This window comes from Anas acuta, chromosome 11 (assembly GCF_963932015.1).
Source record: "Anas acuta chromosome 11, bAnaAcu1.1, whole genome shotgun sequence".
NCBI classification, from domain to species: domain Eukaryota; kingdom Metazoa; phylum Chordata; class Aves; order Anseriformes; family Anatidae; genus Anas; species Anas acuta.
Genome location: NC_088989.1, coordinates 15,900,311 through 15,918,239, shown reverse-complemented (window position 1 = coordinate 15,918,239; position 17,929 = coordinate 15,900,311). Strand labels below are relative to the sequence as shown.

Genomic DNA, 17,929 nt, shown 5'->3' with positions numbered 1-17,929 from the left:
TTTGGGGCCGAGGACTTTAGAGGTGGAAGCTGCTGCCTGCCATCAGTGCTGAGCTCCATCCCAGTGCTGGATGGTGCTCTTTGAAAACTGGAAAACTAAAGGTGCTCTTTGAAAACTGGTGCACGAGAACAGGTTTCTTCTGCCTGTCCCACGTGGCCACTGGGACTGAGATGCACTTTCACACCTGCCCTAATGGCTCAACTCTCCTTGTTGCCCTAGAACTTGACTGTGCTGTGCCCGCCAGAGTACATGGTGTGCTTCCTGCACCGGCTTATTGCTGCCCTGCGTTTCTTCTGGGATGGCCACAAGGCGAAGACCCCTGCTGCACTGAGCAGTGATGGTAAGGTCTGGTGGAGAAGCTTTGAGGATGCTTCTGTGTTGAATGCAGATCTACATGTATTCCACTTAATACCTTGACCAGTTCTGGATAATTCCTTTGAGAATTGCAGAGTATCACCTGTATTTGCTAGTTCATCCTGTATGCTCTGGAGCAGAGTCCAGTATTGAGTACGGGTCTGTAGGAGGGTAGCTCAGTGGTCCAGTAGCTCAAGTATAGAGAAAGATATTTGTCTGTTTTCTTGGTTCTGAGACTGTGGGATTTTGGGGAAACCAAGTCAATGCCAGTTGTTTTTCCACTCTTGAACCCAGCTTTGCCTGTCCCTTTTCTTGCTTTTGGCTTATCCTTTCAATAAGTGCCTTACAGAACCCGTGGGACTCAGTGTCTGAGATGGAGTAGCTGGGTGGAAAGCTGCCGAGTTTTCCAAGGATCCAATTTTCCCCAGTGCCTGTGGCTGGGAGGCTTGTTGTCAATGACCATCACTTGCTCTTGTTTCTGTGCAAATCTCATACTTGCTTCATGCTGGAAGTTGCCTCTGCCTCAATGGCTTGTGTTCTTATAGGAACACAAGTTGTCACTCAGCGTGGCTTCAGGCTGGGCCCTGGGGTCTGTCTTAGGGTTTACCCGTGTGTGCTGGTGTGTGTGTGGGTCCTGTGCATGGGACTGATGAGACAAACAAATCTCCTTCTCTGCTTTAGAGGCGTATGTCCCTCCCCAGCTTTTCTATAACGGGAAGGTGGATTATTTTGACCTTCAGCGACTTGGAGGTCTCCTGTCTCATCTCAAGAAGACCCTGAAAGGTAAGTGCTCTCGCTTCCAATACCTTCACCCCAGGTCCTGGCTGAAGTTCACCCAAGAGACATCCCAGGGAGGGAGCTGTGAATAATTAATTGTGATTAAATGGAAAGAAAGGAGACTTGAGCTTTAATGAGATGCAAGTTACTCTAGAGAAGGCAGCATCTGTCTGGTGTGGAGTGTCCTTTAAGTTTACAGCTTTACATCCCTGACTGGGGCACTAATTTGTCATCTTTTCCTAATTGCGTGCTTTGGCCTGAATGTTCAGTTGCAAACTTTTTTCTAATCTGATATCCTGATTTTTCTCTTGCTGCACTTTTATTCCTTTCCCCAGACTTATGGTGTGTGATGGGCATAATGGAGAGGAGCTGAGCACTGTATCTGTGTCAGAGCACCCCCAGCCTGCCCAGGGGCAAAGCCAGACAGGCTGCCTGTAGGACGGGGGTTAGCTCTACGGTGGTTTGCCCTGGCACGTCAGCAGCTCCAGCCCCCCCTGCTGCAGCTGTAGTGGCACGTGAGGCCTGCAGCGGTGGGACTGGGCATCCAAGTCGAGCAGTGCTTCGGGGATCTTGCTTCAGCCTTTGGCTGGTGGAGGAAAGGGGGATGGTCTGGGAACACCCGCAGGGGTAGTGCTCTTGCTGCTCCCCAGCCAAGGGCTGGGAGCTGTCAGGGCGCTGCCCGTCAGCGTGGCTCTGCTGGGGGTGAAAATGTCTGCATGCTCCTTGCTGTAACACTCCAACACGGAGCAGCCCCGTGTCCTTCCTGGACAGCTTTAAACCTGTGGCTGTGGACTAGAAGACACAATGTTCAGGCTTTGTACAGCGTAGCTATCACAGAATCAGAGAATGGTTTGGGTTGGAAGGGACCTTAAACATCATCTAATTGCAACCTTTCAGCCATGGGCAGGGACACCTCCCACTAGACCAGGCTGCCCCCAGCCCCATCCAGCCTGGCCTTGGGCACTGCAAGGGATGGAGCATCCACAACTTCTCTGGGCAGCCCGTTCCAGTGCCTCACCACCCTCAGAGTGAAGAATTTCTTCCCTATATCTAATCTAAACCTACCCTCTTCTAGTTTAAAGCCATTACTCCTTGTCCTATCAATACACTCTGTGACAAAGAGTCCCTCTCCATCAGAGCAGCCTTCCTCTGGGCTTTGGGGGACCTGCAGTCCCCCAAATTGGGGACATACAACGGGGCAGTGTTGAAGAGTTGGAGGCTTATCAGATGGTCTCAGGCCCTGAGTTCCCCTCTCTGTGCTACTCCAGTTTGTCCCCAGCAGTTGTCTCCTGGTTCCTCAGTTATTCTGTTTGCTGCTGGTAGGAACAGGAACAGAAATGCGTTCTGGGTGAGCTGCTTGGTCTTTGTTCTGTTAGCAAGGGCAGATCTCTGCCACATAAGGGGGACAGTGAGCTTGTTCTGATGCAGCGCCCAGCTTCACCGGCTGCTTCTCTGCTGCTGAGAAGCAGGAAAAGATGAGCCTAGGGCTGTGACAGGTAACTCGTGCATTCACAGCTGCTCTGGTGTGCTTTGTGCAGATGACCTGGCTGCAAAAGCCAATGTCTTGATTGACCCTGCAGAACTGCAGTCAGTGACTATGGATGATCTTGATGAAGATGAGGAATCAGCGACATCAGCAGCACAGGTGAGCCACGTACTGCGATTCATCAGTGGGGCCCCTGGTGCTGGGGCAGCAAGCTTAGCCTCTAGCTACTAGAGCTTTGCTTTCGAGAGAAGCAGTGTCTGGGCTGGGACTGTAAGCAGCCCGTGAGCGATCAGGTGAACAGCTAAGCATGCACGGGAGCTGCCGTAGATCAGCAAGGTCCTGGATGCCCCAAGTCTGAGCAGTAAAATTTTCTCTTCTCCACATTCTGACTCCTCACAGACCCAAGTGTGTCCCCTCTCTTCAATGGCAGCTCTTGACACTTGCATTTGAAGGGGTGCAAGGCAGCTGTAGACACAGCTTCTTGCTGTGCACATCTGCTGCTTGTGCCTGGCACGTGCCCTAACAGCCGGAACTGTTCCTCCCTTAATTTCTTCTCAGTCCCAGCGTCCCTCCGCCGCCTTGGCCATCGGTGGAGCTCTTGCCAGACCTGGCTGGCTCAGCTCGCCCACCCTGGGCCGCGCCAACCGTTTCCTCAGCACGGCGGCTGTCAGCCTGATGAACCCGCGGCGCCCGCTGGGCACCCTCGAGAAGGTCAAAGTGCGCACGCTGAGCGTGGAGCAGCGTACGGAGGAGGACAGTGAGTACTGCTGCATGGTAGCGTGGCCCAGCTGGTCCCTGGGAGAAGGGCATCTTCAGCTCCCAGTACTCTCAAGAATAAAGCAACCTAATTGCTTCCAGCATTGCTCCTTCCCGTTTCCAGGCCATGCTGAGACCCACAAGTCCGCAGTCAGCCACTTGGCTGTCCTGCACGTGACGCTGTTGATGGTGTCACTCCGTGCAAAGAGATGCTGCCTTGGCTTCTGCAAGGGCAGTGAGACTTTGTGGGGACGTAGTGCGGAGGCAGCACGGTTGTTGTTGGGGTGGGACCAGGCAGGTCTCTGAAGCACAGCCTGGGTCTGTCTGAGCGGGTCTGCCAGGTCAGCCCGGTGCAGGCAGTGAGATGGGGCCGGTATGTTTGTGTGACTGGTGAATCACACGGGATGGGAAGGAAGAATGTGTTTTAGATGAACAGCAGAGCTTTGGCTGCTGACTTGGGAGAGGTGCAGGCAGAAGCTGAGGTGCCAAAATGTCTTGCTGAGAACTTCTCTCCTGTCCTGGGGGCGGATTGCAGTTGAAGGCACCCATGGAAATGAGGGTCTCTTACTGGGGAGACCCCCAGAGGAGCCAGACCAGCCCATCACAGAGAACTCCCTCCTGGAAATCCTGGATGGGATAGTGATGATGTACAACCTCAGCGTCCACCAGCAGCTCGGGAAGGTAAGTGACACATGCTTTGCAGGCATCCATTCTCCCAACCTCCATTGTTTCTACCCTGACTCTCTGTTTTCTGCTTGCTTAGTGACTGTGTCCTCCCAACCCCCATGGGGGATCTGATTGCATGCTTGTGTATCTGGAGGAAAAAATACCCTCATTTATTGTTGGAATCTGCTTGTTTTTCAGATGGTTGGTGTGTCAGATGATGTGAATGAGTATGCCATGGCACTGAAAGACACAGAGGAAAAAATCAGCCGCTGCCCAAAGAGGGTAAGTGTCTCTGGACTCCTAGCTTCATTCTCTGGTAGCTCCTCAGTACCTGGCAAAAAGCATGAAGCACAATGCCTGATTTCCAGCCTTGGAGCAACGTCTCATTGGGGTAGTAACCCATGCCTGGAGCTGGCAGCCACGTTTCATGCTGTGCCAACCCATTGTACCACTGCCTCAAGGAACAGAGGCACTGAAGTAATTGCTTCGGCTTCTCCCAGACAGTCTGTGGCAACTTGCAAACCTCTGTGTGCTGCAGGCAGCTTGGAGCCAGTCTCCTGGGGTGGGAATGTGGGGGTACCCCAGGACTGTGATTTATGGTTTGGAAAGGTTTCCTGTTCAGAGGAAACTCTCCAATCTCCAGCCACACCACTTCTGCTTGGGCTGCTGGGGCTATTCCTTACATCTGTCATTCACAAGCACAATGAAAGGTCCAGAAGAAAAATCAAAAAAAAAAAAAAAAAAAAGAGGAAATACCCTGCTGTGCTGGACTTATGTCCTGTTCCAGCTGTCAGAGACTGAATGTATCTGATGATGCATTAAAAAAGTATCTCTGACAGCAGTTGACCCTAAAGCCACTCTGCACACTGGACCAGTGTCTGCATCAGGCCTTGTGGGCTGCAGCTGCGGCCAGTAGGTGCTTTTTATAGCACTGGTTCCCACTCCTTCTGCAGAAAGGCTGCTGACCCCTTCCTTTCCTGTTAATACTCCCTAGCTAGGCCCAAGGTCTTATTCGCTTCTGTGTTGTTTGTCCAGCTCTGAAAAAGGATAATATGAGTGGAAGTGATATCTGTATTTCTGTACTCTTTTTCAGAGGAGAGACATCCATGAGGAGCTGCTGAAGAGCCAAAAGGTCTTCTCTGAGAAACTCAATCACCTGAGTCGTCGCCTGGCTTGGATAAATGTCACCATCTATTCAAAGGTGGGCAGGAGTGCAATGTGGGCAGCTCAGAAGATACCAAGAGCGCATGTCTCTGTATTTGTGGTGTCACACGTGACGTTTTTGCTGGTGCTGGAGCAATGCTGATCTGTGAGGCTTGTTTCTACCTTCATGTGCATGAAGAGCCTCCTTCCGAGGCCTGGACCCCCTCCTGTCCCAGCTTTGGGCCCTAAGTGTTTGTCAGGACATGTCCCGATCTGTTCCGAGCTTTGGGTGGTGCTGTAGGCTTTCCCTCGGGAAGCCAGGTCTCTGCAGACAGAAGGGTTCAGGTCAAATGCCCCGTCCAGTTCCTGGGGAGTGCCTAGAGGACAGAGGCTACTGCGAAGCATTTCCCTGAGCTGTGCTGTGTATCACAGGGAGCTCTCACTAAGGCTCTTCCTGCAATCTGCAGGATCCAAGTGTTAGGCTTTTCTGCTCAGGTGTTCTCCCCTTCTTCACTTGGTTCCTATGGGGAGAGAGGGCTTTGTACATTCAGTAACCCACTGACTGTTTGCACAGGTTGTTCTTTCTTCTTTGCATTCACCGTCTTCTGGGGTAAGGTCTCTGGACTGTTTTCTCATGAGCAGTTTGTGCTCTTACACTCCGCAGATCTCCTCTTCCTGTCTTCCTTTGCACATTGCCTTGCCCCATCTGTGTTTGTACGTTTTTTGGTGTGTTTTTTTTTTTTTTTTTGTGCTGGGGAAGAGGACACATTTCTCTCAACATGCAGTAGCAGCATGTGTCTCAGGATGTAAACAGGGAGTGGAAGAACAGTGGCTCCTACGAACATGTCTGGCAGAGCTGCAGTGGCAGGAGCAGTGGCTGATCTGACTCAAGCTCGTTACTTGTCCTCTCCTTCACGCCCAGAACAGGATCTCAAGACACAGTGCGGCACTGCAGGAGCTCTCCAGCTGCATTAGCATAGGCCACGCTTGCCAGAAAATACACCTTTCTTCCTGGGCTCCTCTTGAAACGCTGGGGGGCGTTACTGGTGTGCATATCAGTCACACCATGATTGTTCGTGTCTCCAGATGATCTGTTGTCCTATTAAACGTGGGGAGTGCGGGTTTGTCACTCTTCTGGATTTATCAGCAGCATCTGCTCGTGCTTCTGCCTCAACCTGCTTGGTCTGCAGGGAAGGCAGGTCACTAGCTGGGTTGGGAAATGTGTGCCAGGAGCTGAGTGAGCTTGCTCTGGAGAGGAGTGTGGCTGCATGGAGGGGCCTGTCCGTACTGCCTGCACCTCGAGGGCTGCCCCTCACAGCTGGCACAGGCGTTTCCCAGTGGAGATGTGCCCCCAGTGGGCTCCAGCCTCCACAGGACCTGCATGCTGCAGAGGGACGTATCCCTGTGAGTGGGGCTCTCGAACAGAAAGAGACTGATCCTGCTCTCTGTCTAGAGGTGAAGTCCTGCTCTGTGCTGAGGTGTCAAGCATGGGAGAGGCTGCTCCTTTGGGGAATTAGTTACTAGTTTATTCTGAGCTGAGGGGTTCGAGGTTAACCGAATGGAAGACCAAAACATTCTTAGTTTTAAAGTAGACAACACCATCTTATTTTGTTATGACACTATTTATCTGTCACACTGTGGGTGACTATCTCTCTCCTCTTGGCGTAGGCATTCTTCTACCTTGGCAATACCTAAGATGATGTTTTTAGGTTATCAAGTCTTTATAAAATCAAATGCAGCCTTCTTTGCCTTAATGTTGTCTGCACAATTGTTCTTTATCCTGAAAGCAACAGTTGAGCTGAAGTGTGTGTCAGTGTTGAGATAAAGATGTCTTTTATTCAATTTATTTGATTTATACTAGTTTGGTGTAATTTGCAGAAGAAACCCATGTAAGTCTCCCAAAGATGGCAGTGGCATACTTTAGAAAAGCCCCTAAGCAAATGAAATCACTTATCTTCTGATTTATTTTTTTTTATTAGAAGTGTAACTCTCTTCTCTCTGTTTATCTGCAAATTGCTATTGCTTATGGTATTTCGTGGCTACGAAGTAGCATTTCCTCTTCCTATGTCTTTGTTAGTACTGATTTTTATAGCTTAAAGTTATGTAGATGTCCTTACATTTCCTGGGTTTGATCTAGGACCCCCAGAGCTTTGCTAGAGAAGCAAGAAGCCAGTATTGCTCAGGAATGGCTGGCACAGAATCCAAAAGGCAGTGGCCGCCTATTGCAGGGATCTGAGTTGGTGTGAGCTTTCTGCCAGTTCCTGTTTGTTAGTTCCTACAAAAGATGAGCTTTTGTTCCAGCAGATTTATGCTGGGAATGCAAGTGCCTGCCTTCCTTCAGCCACTGTACTTGGAATTAAAATTAGTGTGCCTTTTTTTGCCATCAGGCCTGTGTGGGCAGATAGCTCCCACCAAGGAGCAGTTCCCGGGGGGCTGCAATGCTCAGCGAGACAAAGCCACTGCTGCTCTGGTCTCACACTAGTGCTAACTGTGCTCTGAGTCTGAGGTTGGTGTAGGGATCCCTGATTGTTCCTTCCTCTGGCACTTCTGTGGCTCTATGAGAAGCTCCAACAGCACAGACCTGGTTAATGAACTTGGAGCAGCCATCTGAGGAACACCTCAGACACAGAGATGTTTGTAGGGCCTGGGCATTGTGCTGACTGCTGTGTTTTTCCAAAGAGAAGCTGCTCAGAACTGACTGGGGATTGCTGTGCTCTCTCTGGTCAGGAGAAGATGCAGGATATCTACTGGCTGCTGCGAGTGTGCATCCGCACCATCAAGCACGGCGACAGGACAGGCTCGCTTTTTGCTTTCATGCCAGAGTTCTACCTCAGCGTGGCTATGAACAGCTACAGTGCACTCAAGAACTACTTCAGCCCTGTCAATAGCATGGAGGAGCTTCCAGGTAAGGGGATAGAGAGTCCTTGCTAATTCTGGCCTGATAAAATCTAAATAAAGCCACATCCTTGTGATGAAATACAAGGGCATCCCATCTGTGTCCTCTGCTGGTTGTGACGTCCTTCACTTTATGTTGTCTATACGATGTGGAACAAGTCCTGAGTGCTGTTCCTTGAGTAGGTTCCTACTGCTGAGCTTCAGGCAGGGAGTCCCTGCTTTGCCCGAAGCTGTCATGGTGTTGGCTGTAGTGAAAATCACTGGCAGCTATGGATTTCATATCCAAGGAGCCATCAAGAATGGGTTGGGATGCTGGAGGATGTCACTGCCCTGACAACACATACTGGCTGCTGGTTGCTGCGTGGGGGGAGACGTGCCACAAGTGCAGAAATTGGGACTGTTTTGAAATCTCCATGGGAGTGGGATATAGAGATGACCACCCAATTCGTGCCAACCATCTTTGTTTAGGTGGATTCCCTCTGTGCGTGTTCTGTGCTTTTCCTGGCTATGGGACCCCAGTGGTTCGTAGCAAAATTGTTCTGTGCTTTCCAGAGCCTGCAAAGGCAGGAAGACCTGCCGTTCCAGCCAACAAGACATAGTTAAAGTGTTCACATCCATTAAGTGAGAGCTGTACCTGCTGTTCAGGGAGCAGAATAATTAAGCAGTAGCAGATTTCTTTAGGGCCTGCAGTCTGGATGTGGCTTCTCTGCATAGATACCGGGTGCTGGTTGTGTTGCTTAGCCCCTTCTGCATTAAGCCTCTCTCTCTTGCCATCCGAGTAGCATGGTTTTATCTTCCTCGGAGTAACTGCTTTAGACTCTGAACGCTGAGGTGGGAGGCTGTGTTGTAGACCCGTGTTTTCCCACCTGTTTGTTTTGATAGCTAGATACACAACAAAACTGCAGAGGTAGCTGCAGCAGGAATGAATCCTGGGGCCTGTCCTGTGCCCACGGGAAAGCTGGCCACAGGGCTGCCCATTGCGCTGTTGCGTGACCCCTTCTCCCTCCTCGTTGCAGGCTATGAAGAGACTCTGATGCGCCTCGCTGCCATCCTGGCCAAGCACTTTGCTGACTCGAGGATTGTGGGCACAGGTAAAGCTCTCTTCTTCTTTGGGGTGACACGGTGCAGCCCTGACTGGTTCCTCTGCTGGTGGCTCAGCAGATTCGTGTTGGGATCTATCTGCTGAGCTCACAGAGTGCTCTATACCTCCACATACAAAGAGGGTCTGGACTCTGCCCTTTTCCAGCACGTCCTGCTTATATCAGGGTTAGATACATGACCTGGGATACCCCTGTGAGAGCAGGACTCATGTCCCAGCTACTTGCACACTGAGTCTGGGATTTCTTCTTAGCTGCCAGGGCACAAGGATGGTGAGTCTGTTTTTCCTGAGCTGAAGTAGGAGTAGGCGAGCAGATGCAGATAGAGATGGGCTGTAAACAGGCATCCCCAGTGCGCTATGAGCTTTTGTTAACGTGAGGAACACAAATTTGTACTAAAATGCTGATCTCTCCATGTGTGCTTCTGCCTTTAGTTCTCTGTGTTTGGGGCATGACTTGGGCTGCTGGAGAAACCCAGCATCCTGCTGAGTGGACTGGGTTTACTGCCAAACCAAGATGCCCTGTTCAGCTTGATGCTCATCTTGGTTAAGTCTGTAGGGAAACCACTGCTTCTGGAGAAAGACTTCAGTGTTTTTCCTTCATCAGCTCAGCGTGTCCTCTGTGAAGGTCCTTGAGTGTATGACCCTTTATGATACCTGTGGGGATCCTGTAGACCGAATGATCCAACATGTCTAGTTCCAGCTGCATGGAAACCAGTTTGGGACACAGGTCTAGGCTCGTACTGCTCTAAACTCTTCCTAACTCAGTAGCCACTTCTAAAGGTGTGTTTACCCTGCTTCCCCAGGAGGACACACGAGTCCTCTTCTCAGCGGTGTCATCTAGACTTAGAAGTGACCCTGCTCCTCTTTTAGAAGCTGCTTTCCCTTCATCCTTTAGATACCACTGTCTCTCTGAGAGGCCAGGCTGAGCACCAGGATGCTTGGCTGCTCTTTTGATTCTGTGGAGGTTGGCTAGGTGAGCTTGTGCTCTAGATTAAAATGATTTAAAGTTACCTGGTTGCCTGCACAAGAGTAGATCAAGAAGTACTCTGCTACCTTTAACAGGAAGGCAAGAGTCTAGGAATACCCTCAGCTGCTACAGCTAAAGACAGAAGAGACAATGGACTCAAGAAACAGACTCAGGGCGCTTGACTCTTATCCTTCAGACACTGTCACTTCATGACCGAGCTTCCCTCTGCACAGAGGGTGCAGATGCTTCTCGGACTGAAAGTGTAGGTCAGGCAGAAATCACAGTATCATTTATTCTGTTGGAGGCGATCTCAGGAAGTCTCTAGCTGCAGGATCAGTTATGATGCTGGACCGGGCTGCTCAGGGCTTTATCCACTCTGGTCTTGAAAACCTCAAAGGATGAAGGCTGCACAACACGGAGCCTCTCTGCACAACCCATTTCAGTGCTGGACTGTCCTCATTTTTCTTCATATCCAGTGTGAACCTCTTGCTTTACTCTGTGCCCATTCTTTCTTACCCTCACACCGTTACCGCTAGTAGTTTGTAACCACAGTCACTGACCACACCTTAGTGATAACCTCTCAGCTTCCTGATAACCTCTTTGCAGGTACTGGAAGTCTGCTGTAAAAGCCAAAGCTTTATCATCTCTGTGCCAAACAAACCCAGCTCCCTCAGCTTTTCCTTGCAGGGCAAGTGCTCCAGCCCCTGACCATCTTAGCAGACCTCTGCTGAACTCACTCTAGTCTGTGTCTGTCCTGTATTTGGGCTATCAAGATAGGATGCAGTGTCTGTCTGATCCAATGAGAGCTAACTAAAAGGAGATAATAGATCACTTCCCTTGATCTATTGGCTATATTCCTGTTGATGCAGCACAGGATACTGTTGGCCTTCTTTGCTGCCAGGGCATATTGCTGGCCCAAGCTCAGGTTACTGATTGCCTCAAGCCCTGAGTTGCTGTTTCCCACCCACTAAATTCCAACCTATAGCGTTGCAAAGGCCCAGGTTTCACTATTTGTCTTTTTTTTTTTTTTTAATTTCATGAAGTTCCTTCTGGCCCATTTCTCCAGCCTATCTAGGTCCCTCGGGCAGCCCTTCCCTTGACCACATCAACTGATCCCACTAATCTGGTATCTGTGAAATTGGTTCTTCCCCAGAACATGTCCAGAGAGGGTCTGTTGTAAAAGAGGGCTAGTTTCTCCCAGCCTCTGCTGTTCAGGTGCTCCGTGGCACGCTGTGTGTCCTTGGATGCCTGTCCTAACCTGCTCTCATTCCTCCCCAGACATCCGGGACTCCCTGATGCAGGCGCTGGCCAGCTATGTCTGCTACCCCCACTCGCTGCGTGCTGTAGAGAGGATCCCCGAAGAGCAGTGAGTGCTGCCCTGCCTGCTCCCTGCAGAATGGCTGGGTCCTACCGTGTGTCCTGTTTAATTCCCTGTCCCCAGACCCTTTGCAGCTGACCCGTGTCTCCTGTCTGGTAGGCGGATCTCCATGATGAAGAACCTCCTGGCTCCCTACGAGCAGCGGCCCTGGGCGCAGACCAACTGGATTCTCGTCAGGCTGTGGCGGGTGAGCATCCCTGCCTCTCTCACCACCCGGGGCTGGGGGGACACCGAGTGTTTTGCTTTTCGATAGCAGCAAAACCCAACTGTTTGTCACCCTCTGAGATCTTTCTTCATCTCTTTTACCAGGGCTGTGGCTTCGGGTACAGATACACACGGCTCCCACACTTGCTGAAAACCAAGCCTGAGGACGCCAGCCTCCCCAGCCTGCAGAGTGAGTGGGCCGGGGGGCTGGCGTTTGGGATTCTGAAGGGTGGTCGAGGGAGGAATGGCATCTTCTCTAGCAGGCATCTCTGCTATGGGCCAGGCCAGTGGTGAGACAGCTGTAGAAGCAGGGGGATCCTAACCAAATATCCAGGCCTGAGCTTTGCAGCCAGCATTTTCTGGGCATTCCCAGTCTTTTTGCACTTGCTGATGACTCTTTTGGAGACTGGGTGGTGGGTTGAATTCATCCCAAGGGGGTTCTCCCCTTCAAGGGCAAGGTGAGAGGCCCAGGGGCGCATCCTTACGAGAGTGTCACCCCAGAATGTAAGCGTAGGAGAAGAAGCTTTGATGTCTGCAGCAAGCAGCTGCTATGGGTAAACTGATGACTATGGCAAGCAGTAGGTACCCCGTGAGAGGGAGTGGGTGCCCAAGGAGAAAGGGCACTGGAGAAGTTTGCAAGCAGTGTTTTAACCAGGCATCTCTTGGAGCCTGGCAGAGCCTGGCCTGTCTGTGATGGCAGTTCAGTTATCAGCACTATTGTCACACCGAGGGGTTCCTCAGCTCCACTGCATCTGAGAAAGACGTGGGAAGGAGAAGGTACCTTTCCTGAGCTGAAGTACACGTCCTCAGCTTCAGCCTTGCGGGGTCTTGGCCAGTCTGGATACACTCCTGGTTCCTCTCTGCTGTGGAAAAGGCTTCGTGCCAGACCTTGCTCCTGGAGAGATGCTTAGGGATGGGGGATAGAGGATGCTGCAGCCTGATGTGGGCATGTGGAGATGTGCTGGAAGCCCCTTCTGGTGGGGAGAGCTGCCTGTCCCTGTTCTAATGGCACTCTTGTTCTCTTTCTCTCTCCTGCCTCTGGGTGCCCAGGAGATCTCTCTGTTGCTAGTTTCCAGAGTAAGTTTGGTGTGTGATCCTCTCTTGTCTGGTGAAGTAGCTTTTAGAGAGCTCCCTCCTTCCCTTGTTCCATGTAGAGAGTCTTCTTTTGGGGTGCGTAGTGGTTCACACAAGGATCTCTTTTCCCAGTTACATCCCCAGGAGGTGGCAGGGAGGCTGGCACCCACACGGCAGATTGTGAGGCTGCATCACGCAGCTCTGCCTTGCTGCAGGCTGTGCCAGCCTTGGCTTCCTCCAGTCCTCAGAGGACAATGGGGAAGCCCTGGTACATGTGGCAGGGACCTCGTGAATGTCCTCGAGATCCCCCCCATCCAGGGAAGCTTTCGGGCAGGATCAAGGTTCCTCAGTTTTCGAGATCTCTCTAAATCCATCTGCAGATGGCTCCACGCAGTCTGAGCCTGGCGTGGGCTGGGCAGGCTACTGGGGACTCGATCCTGGGGCTGCTATTTTAAGGTGCAACTGAATCAATAATGAATGCTGATTTAATTGAAAAGGGACATGGGACTCAGAGGTGTCCTTGAGGTGCTGCCCAGGAAAGGAGGAGGAGGTGTCCCCCTGCCTTCACACCCATCAGTCTTCACCTTGTTGCAATTTGAGCGTTGGCAGGGACAAAAAGGACAAACGTCTGAGCCAAAAGAAATTCTTCTCCGTCTGGGTCTGCTTCTGCAGGCCAGTCTGAAGGGAGCTTTTGCAAATGCCTCTTCTCTAATGCTCCAGCCTCGTCCTGCACTGGGGATGCTTCCCTGAATGGCTCTGGGCAGATGACAGAGGTGTGCTGGCTGTCTCTCAATATATTTGAGAAATGTGGAGCACCGGCTGCTCTGCCCTGCATGTTCCCCATCCCCACTGATGGTGAACCCCCCTGCAGCGAGGTGGTTCCTAAGCTAGAGGTCTTCCAGGATGAAGCCCTGTTTCCATCTGACGACACCCAAAGAATCGTCCTGTGTGAGTTTAACTGGCCCAACCCTTCCGGTGGTAGTTCCTCAGCCTCAGCAATAAATCCATGATTTTCTGGTGGGAGCATACATCTCCTGCTGCTCCTTCTGCCTTTCTCTGCTGAGTTTATATGACAACATTTGCTCCCTCAAAAGTGTTTATGTAGCAAAGGAAGCTCACTTCTTTGCCCTTCTAAATGGTGGAGGGGGGAAAAAAGTGCAGCCTCTGTGTCTCACTCAGGAAGGGTTTTTTATTCTCCTGCAAGCCCCTGTGTTCACTCTTCACTTTTTTTTTTTCCTTTTTTTTCTTTCTTTTTATCCTTTTTTTTTTTTCTTTTTTTTATTTTCCTAACAGCCCCAGCATTGTCAGTGTCATGCTGGGTGGAACAACTCCCTGACGTGCTGGTCACGGAGCCAGCTCTTGCATTAGCCTGCTTGCCAGCACTTCGCTTTGGAGGCGTGTGGGAGTCCCAGGCGTGCTCCGGGGCTTCACCGTGCCTTGCGTCTGACCTTTTTGACATCTCATTCCCTGAATGCAGTTTGCTTTCCTCCTGCCTCACCCTGTTGGTGTTCCTTTTGGTCCTATGTAAATGTTCTTTGAAGGGACACAGTTTACCAGTGGTGGGGGTTGCTGGCTTACCTTTGTCACTGTAATTCTGTGAGCCTGGCAGCCACGGAGCAGCAGCTGTATCACATTTACATCTGGACCCTTTTGAAAACTCAGATTAATGCTGGGTGGAGCTGCTTTGCTTCCGAATCTGGTCCATTTGGGGCTTTCCTCCTCTGCGTTCCCAGCTCTGCTGCAGCATTTGGAGCCCCCACACGTACGTCACTTGGTCTGCTGGCCAGGGAGTCTCACAAATGGCCCGGTTATAAATCTTCCTGGGTCATTAGCAAACTATAAAGTACATAATTATCTTCCTGTGATGAAAGTACACGACCCTGCTTCTTTACAACTATCTGCACTTATTGAACGCTTCCACTTTGTCTGCTTTATTAATTTTTAACTCTATCTGTTGATGGGCCTCTGCTACTGTTTGACTTTTTCCCATTACTAGTTTTAAAAATAATTCTGTTATAATATTTTCCTCTAGTTAAGGAAACTGATGTATAGCCAGGTTTGTCACAGATGATTCATTTATACCTTTTCTTCCTGTTACCTCTTTTCTCCATGTTATCTTCGACTGCTGGCTGTGTTTGTTTATATTCACTTTGGTTTTTGCATTTTAATTTACCTCTTTGCTTCATCCTGGCCTTGGTGAACCTTCCAACTGAAGTGTTGGCTGTAGCACTGGGGCTTTCTGGCTGCCTAATAACCTTTTCAAAGAGCTCAGTGTTTTTATTCACTATTTTTTCCCCCCACCTAGACCTTTGCCTTTCCTCCTCCAGCTGCTTCACTCATATTTCTGTGGGGAAGTTTCAGTTGTGGAGCCATCGGATGTATCCGTAACCGCTCGGAGCCATGCTCTGTTGCCCACATTAAATGTATTGAGGTCATAATTTCTGGCCTTGGAAAACCACCGATTCCTGTTCCAGTGGCTGATCTTTATCTGCCATAATGATGGCTAAGCCAAGGCTGAGTGGCTTTTCTATTAAGGAGTTACAAGTTTTAGAAATACTAATGACGTGCTCTTGCCAAGATCAAGAAAGTAACCGCATCAACAAGGATCCGTACACTCCGTGAGCTGCCATTCCTCTCAGCAAATTGGCAAACACAAAGTGGGGGTGAATCCCCAGGGTAGTGATGCTGCCTGGGGTGTGAGGGAGGAAATGCCTCGGTAAAGGTGAACTTCTTGTAAACACAGGTGAGCACAGCACCAGGGTCCAACACGGAGCTGGGTTTCTAGATACCATTACTGATTGCCCTATGCAGACCCCAATCTGGCAACGCATGCAGGGAAGAAGCTGCTCTTGCTATGGCTAGGGGCAGCTCTCTTACCTTGCTTTCAAAGAGCAGCAGTGCTCACAGTGTATTTAAGACTCACAATCCTCCTAGGAGCAGCAAAGGCCAATTTAGTGCACCTTCTTCTGGTGGTAGCCTAAAACCTTAAAAAAAACTAGGTAAGTGTGGAGAGGTTTGACAAGAGGCACCGCTTTTTAATGCTTTTACAGACTGGCACAGTCTTTGCTAGCAGCGAGGAAAGCATTTAAGAACCTGGAATTGGATGCTTGGAGCAAATTCACACCACTTATTGGAAAAAGACCATGAGGAAACAGCCATTGGCTAAAAGTCAGGATAAAGCAAGTTGTTACAAGCAGAAAAGCATCCTTCAAAAAACCAAAGCTGCCTTCAAATGAGGTAGGCTTTGGCTGGGCGCTTCATTTGGAGATCTGTCTTGACTTGAAATGTCAGTAAGAGGTGTTGGTGGCGGGCCAGTGGAACAACCCCCAGAGCTCCTCCACGAGGACTGATGGTCATTGCCTAAAACTGCTTCAGTACTTGAATGCTGGAGGGGGCTAATATGTCAGCAGTTATTAAAAATCACTTTTTACATATTTAGGGGAGGCTAGGAAAAAAGCAAAGACCAAAACCGCCAGCCCTGCAACAGAGCCTTCCTCTTCTGAGCGACTGGGAGAGAAAACAGAGGTGAAATTCAGCATAACCAGAGGTGATAGTGAATGTAAAAGAAAAATGGGGTTTAAAAATGGGCTGCAGGCTGTAGAGACAAAGTTGAAGATCACAGGTGTCTGTGGGAGGGTCCTGGTGGCCTGTGGCCTGGCCTGTGCTCAGGTGAGGGATGTGGCTAGCACTGGATCCAGGTGGCTGAGGCTTTGTCCAGCCCCCGAGGCTGGAGACCTCCCTGGGGCCTGTCCCTGCCCCATCCTGAGGAAGGAGCCCCTGTCTGTGCGGGTATCTTCCCCAGCCCCTCTGCAGAGTGGTGCCCAGCCCCTGGTTCCCAGCCGGAGCTGGGAGCCGCAGATGCAGGATTTTATGCTTCTTATTGAATGTGACAAGGGTTTTTTTGTCCCGACCCTCAAGGTTCTCAGGATGCCTCGCACATCAGACAAATCCCCTTGTTCAGTGTCAGCTGTGGGTTTGCTGAAGCCGTGCTGTGTGCCAGCCTCTGTCGCTGACGGGGAAGAAAACCAAGTGGGCTCCAGCACTGGCTCCTGGGCTTCTCTGCTCGCACCTTGCAACCAGCAGCTTCCTGAGGATCCTGAGCTATAAATTCTTCCAGAAGGGTCATCCTCAAACTGCAATCCTAGTTTGATCTTTTGGAGGGGAAAAAAAAAAAAATCATAGTTAAAGGAACAAATTACACAACAGCAATGACAAGGAAAGGAGAATAGAAGGAAGCAAAACCAGGCAGTGCCTTCCTGCAAATCCGCCCCGTGTTTGGGGTTTGGATGCTGCCAGTGCTTCTGATTTCACCTCTCCAAAGAAATCTGGGACACCTGGCAAGGGTCAGGGAGGGATGGGAAAGGGGACAAGGACGTGACAGTCCCTATAGGAGAAACTGCCTAGACTGGAGGTGTTCCTGTTTGGAAGGAGTGATCTGGGCTGCCGTGAAGGTCTGTGAAATCAGGGCTAGCTGGAGGCAGCGAATGGAGAGCAGCATCTCTGCCCCTCCCAGCAGCAGGAGGGGGCAGCAAAGAAGAAATATTATCAAATAAAGAGAGCAGGAGCCAGGCTCAAATTAGAATTCTTCCTGCCACACACAATTATACTGTGAAGTGTTGCTCTGGGACATGTTCGATGCCAAAGGCTTGCGTAGCTTCAGGGGGACCCTGAGCAGGAAAGCCGCTTGGGATCACTAAGTACATAAAAGGCAGCCCCTGAACCACACATTGCCAAGGGCTGGGAAAGTACCATGGGGTGGGCATAGGCCATTAAAGATGTTTGTCTGATGAAATCCTTCCCAAAGATGTGCTTTGAGCCAGGATCAAAGCCAGGGTGCTGGGCTGCCTGCGGCGTAAGCACTCGGCACGTGTCCCCATCACACCAGAACCTCGTACCTGGGAGCGGGAGCGTGCAGAGCACTTTGTTCTGTGCAGGAGGAGGTGATGATCTCCACTTGTCTCCTGCCATTTCTCCCTGGCTCTGCTGTTCCCACCTAGCCCCCAGCGATGTGCTGGAGGTTGCCCCGTGTTTCCTTTGCCCCTGTGCCGGCCTTTGGGGCAGGGTGCCACCCCACGGACCCTTTGCATTTGCTTGTTCCTCTGCGTGCTGCGGTGCCAGTGCTCCTGAACC

General features: G+C 50.8%; 1 protein-coding gene across 3 annotated transcripts in view; it reads left to right on the top strand.

The window, feature by feature from the left end:
• The window catches only part of RNF123 (ring finger protein 123), a 46,255-nt gene that overhangs the window by 14,339 nt on the left and 13,987 nt on the right, over positions 1-17,929 (top strand). For all 3 annotated transcript variants that reach the window (XM_068695066.1, XM_068695064.1, XM_068695065.1), the window contains exons 20-31: positions 220-340; positions 1,036-1,137; positions 2,670-2,776; positions 3,176-3,374; positions 3,909-4,054; positions 4,238-4,321; positions 5,133-5,240; positions 7,910-8,087; positions 9,094-9,168; positions 11,422-11,509; positions 11,621-11,708; positions 11,831-11,915. In XM_068695066.1, the coding sequence (XP_068551167.1) occupies positions 220-340; positions 1,036-1,137; positions 2,670-2,776; positions 3,176-3,374; positions 3,909-4,054; positions 4,238-4,321; positions 5,133-5,240; positions 7,910-8,087; positions 9,094-9,168; positions 11,422-11,509; positions 11,621-11,708; positions 11,831-11,915 (1,381 nt within the window). The remainder of the gene's footprint in view (positions 1-219; positions 341-1,035; positions 1,138-2,669; positions 2,777-3,175; positions 3,375-3,908; positions 4,055-4,237; positions 4,322-5,132; positions 5,241-7,909; positions 8,088-9,093; positions 9,169-11,421; positions 11,510-11,620; positions 11,709-11,830; positions 11,916-17,929) is intronic.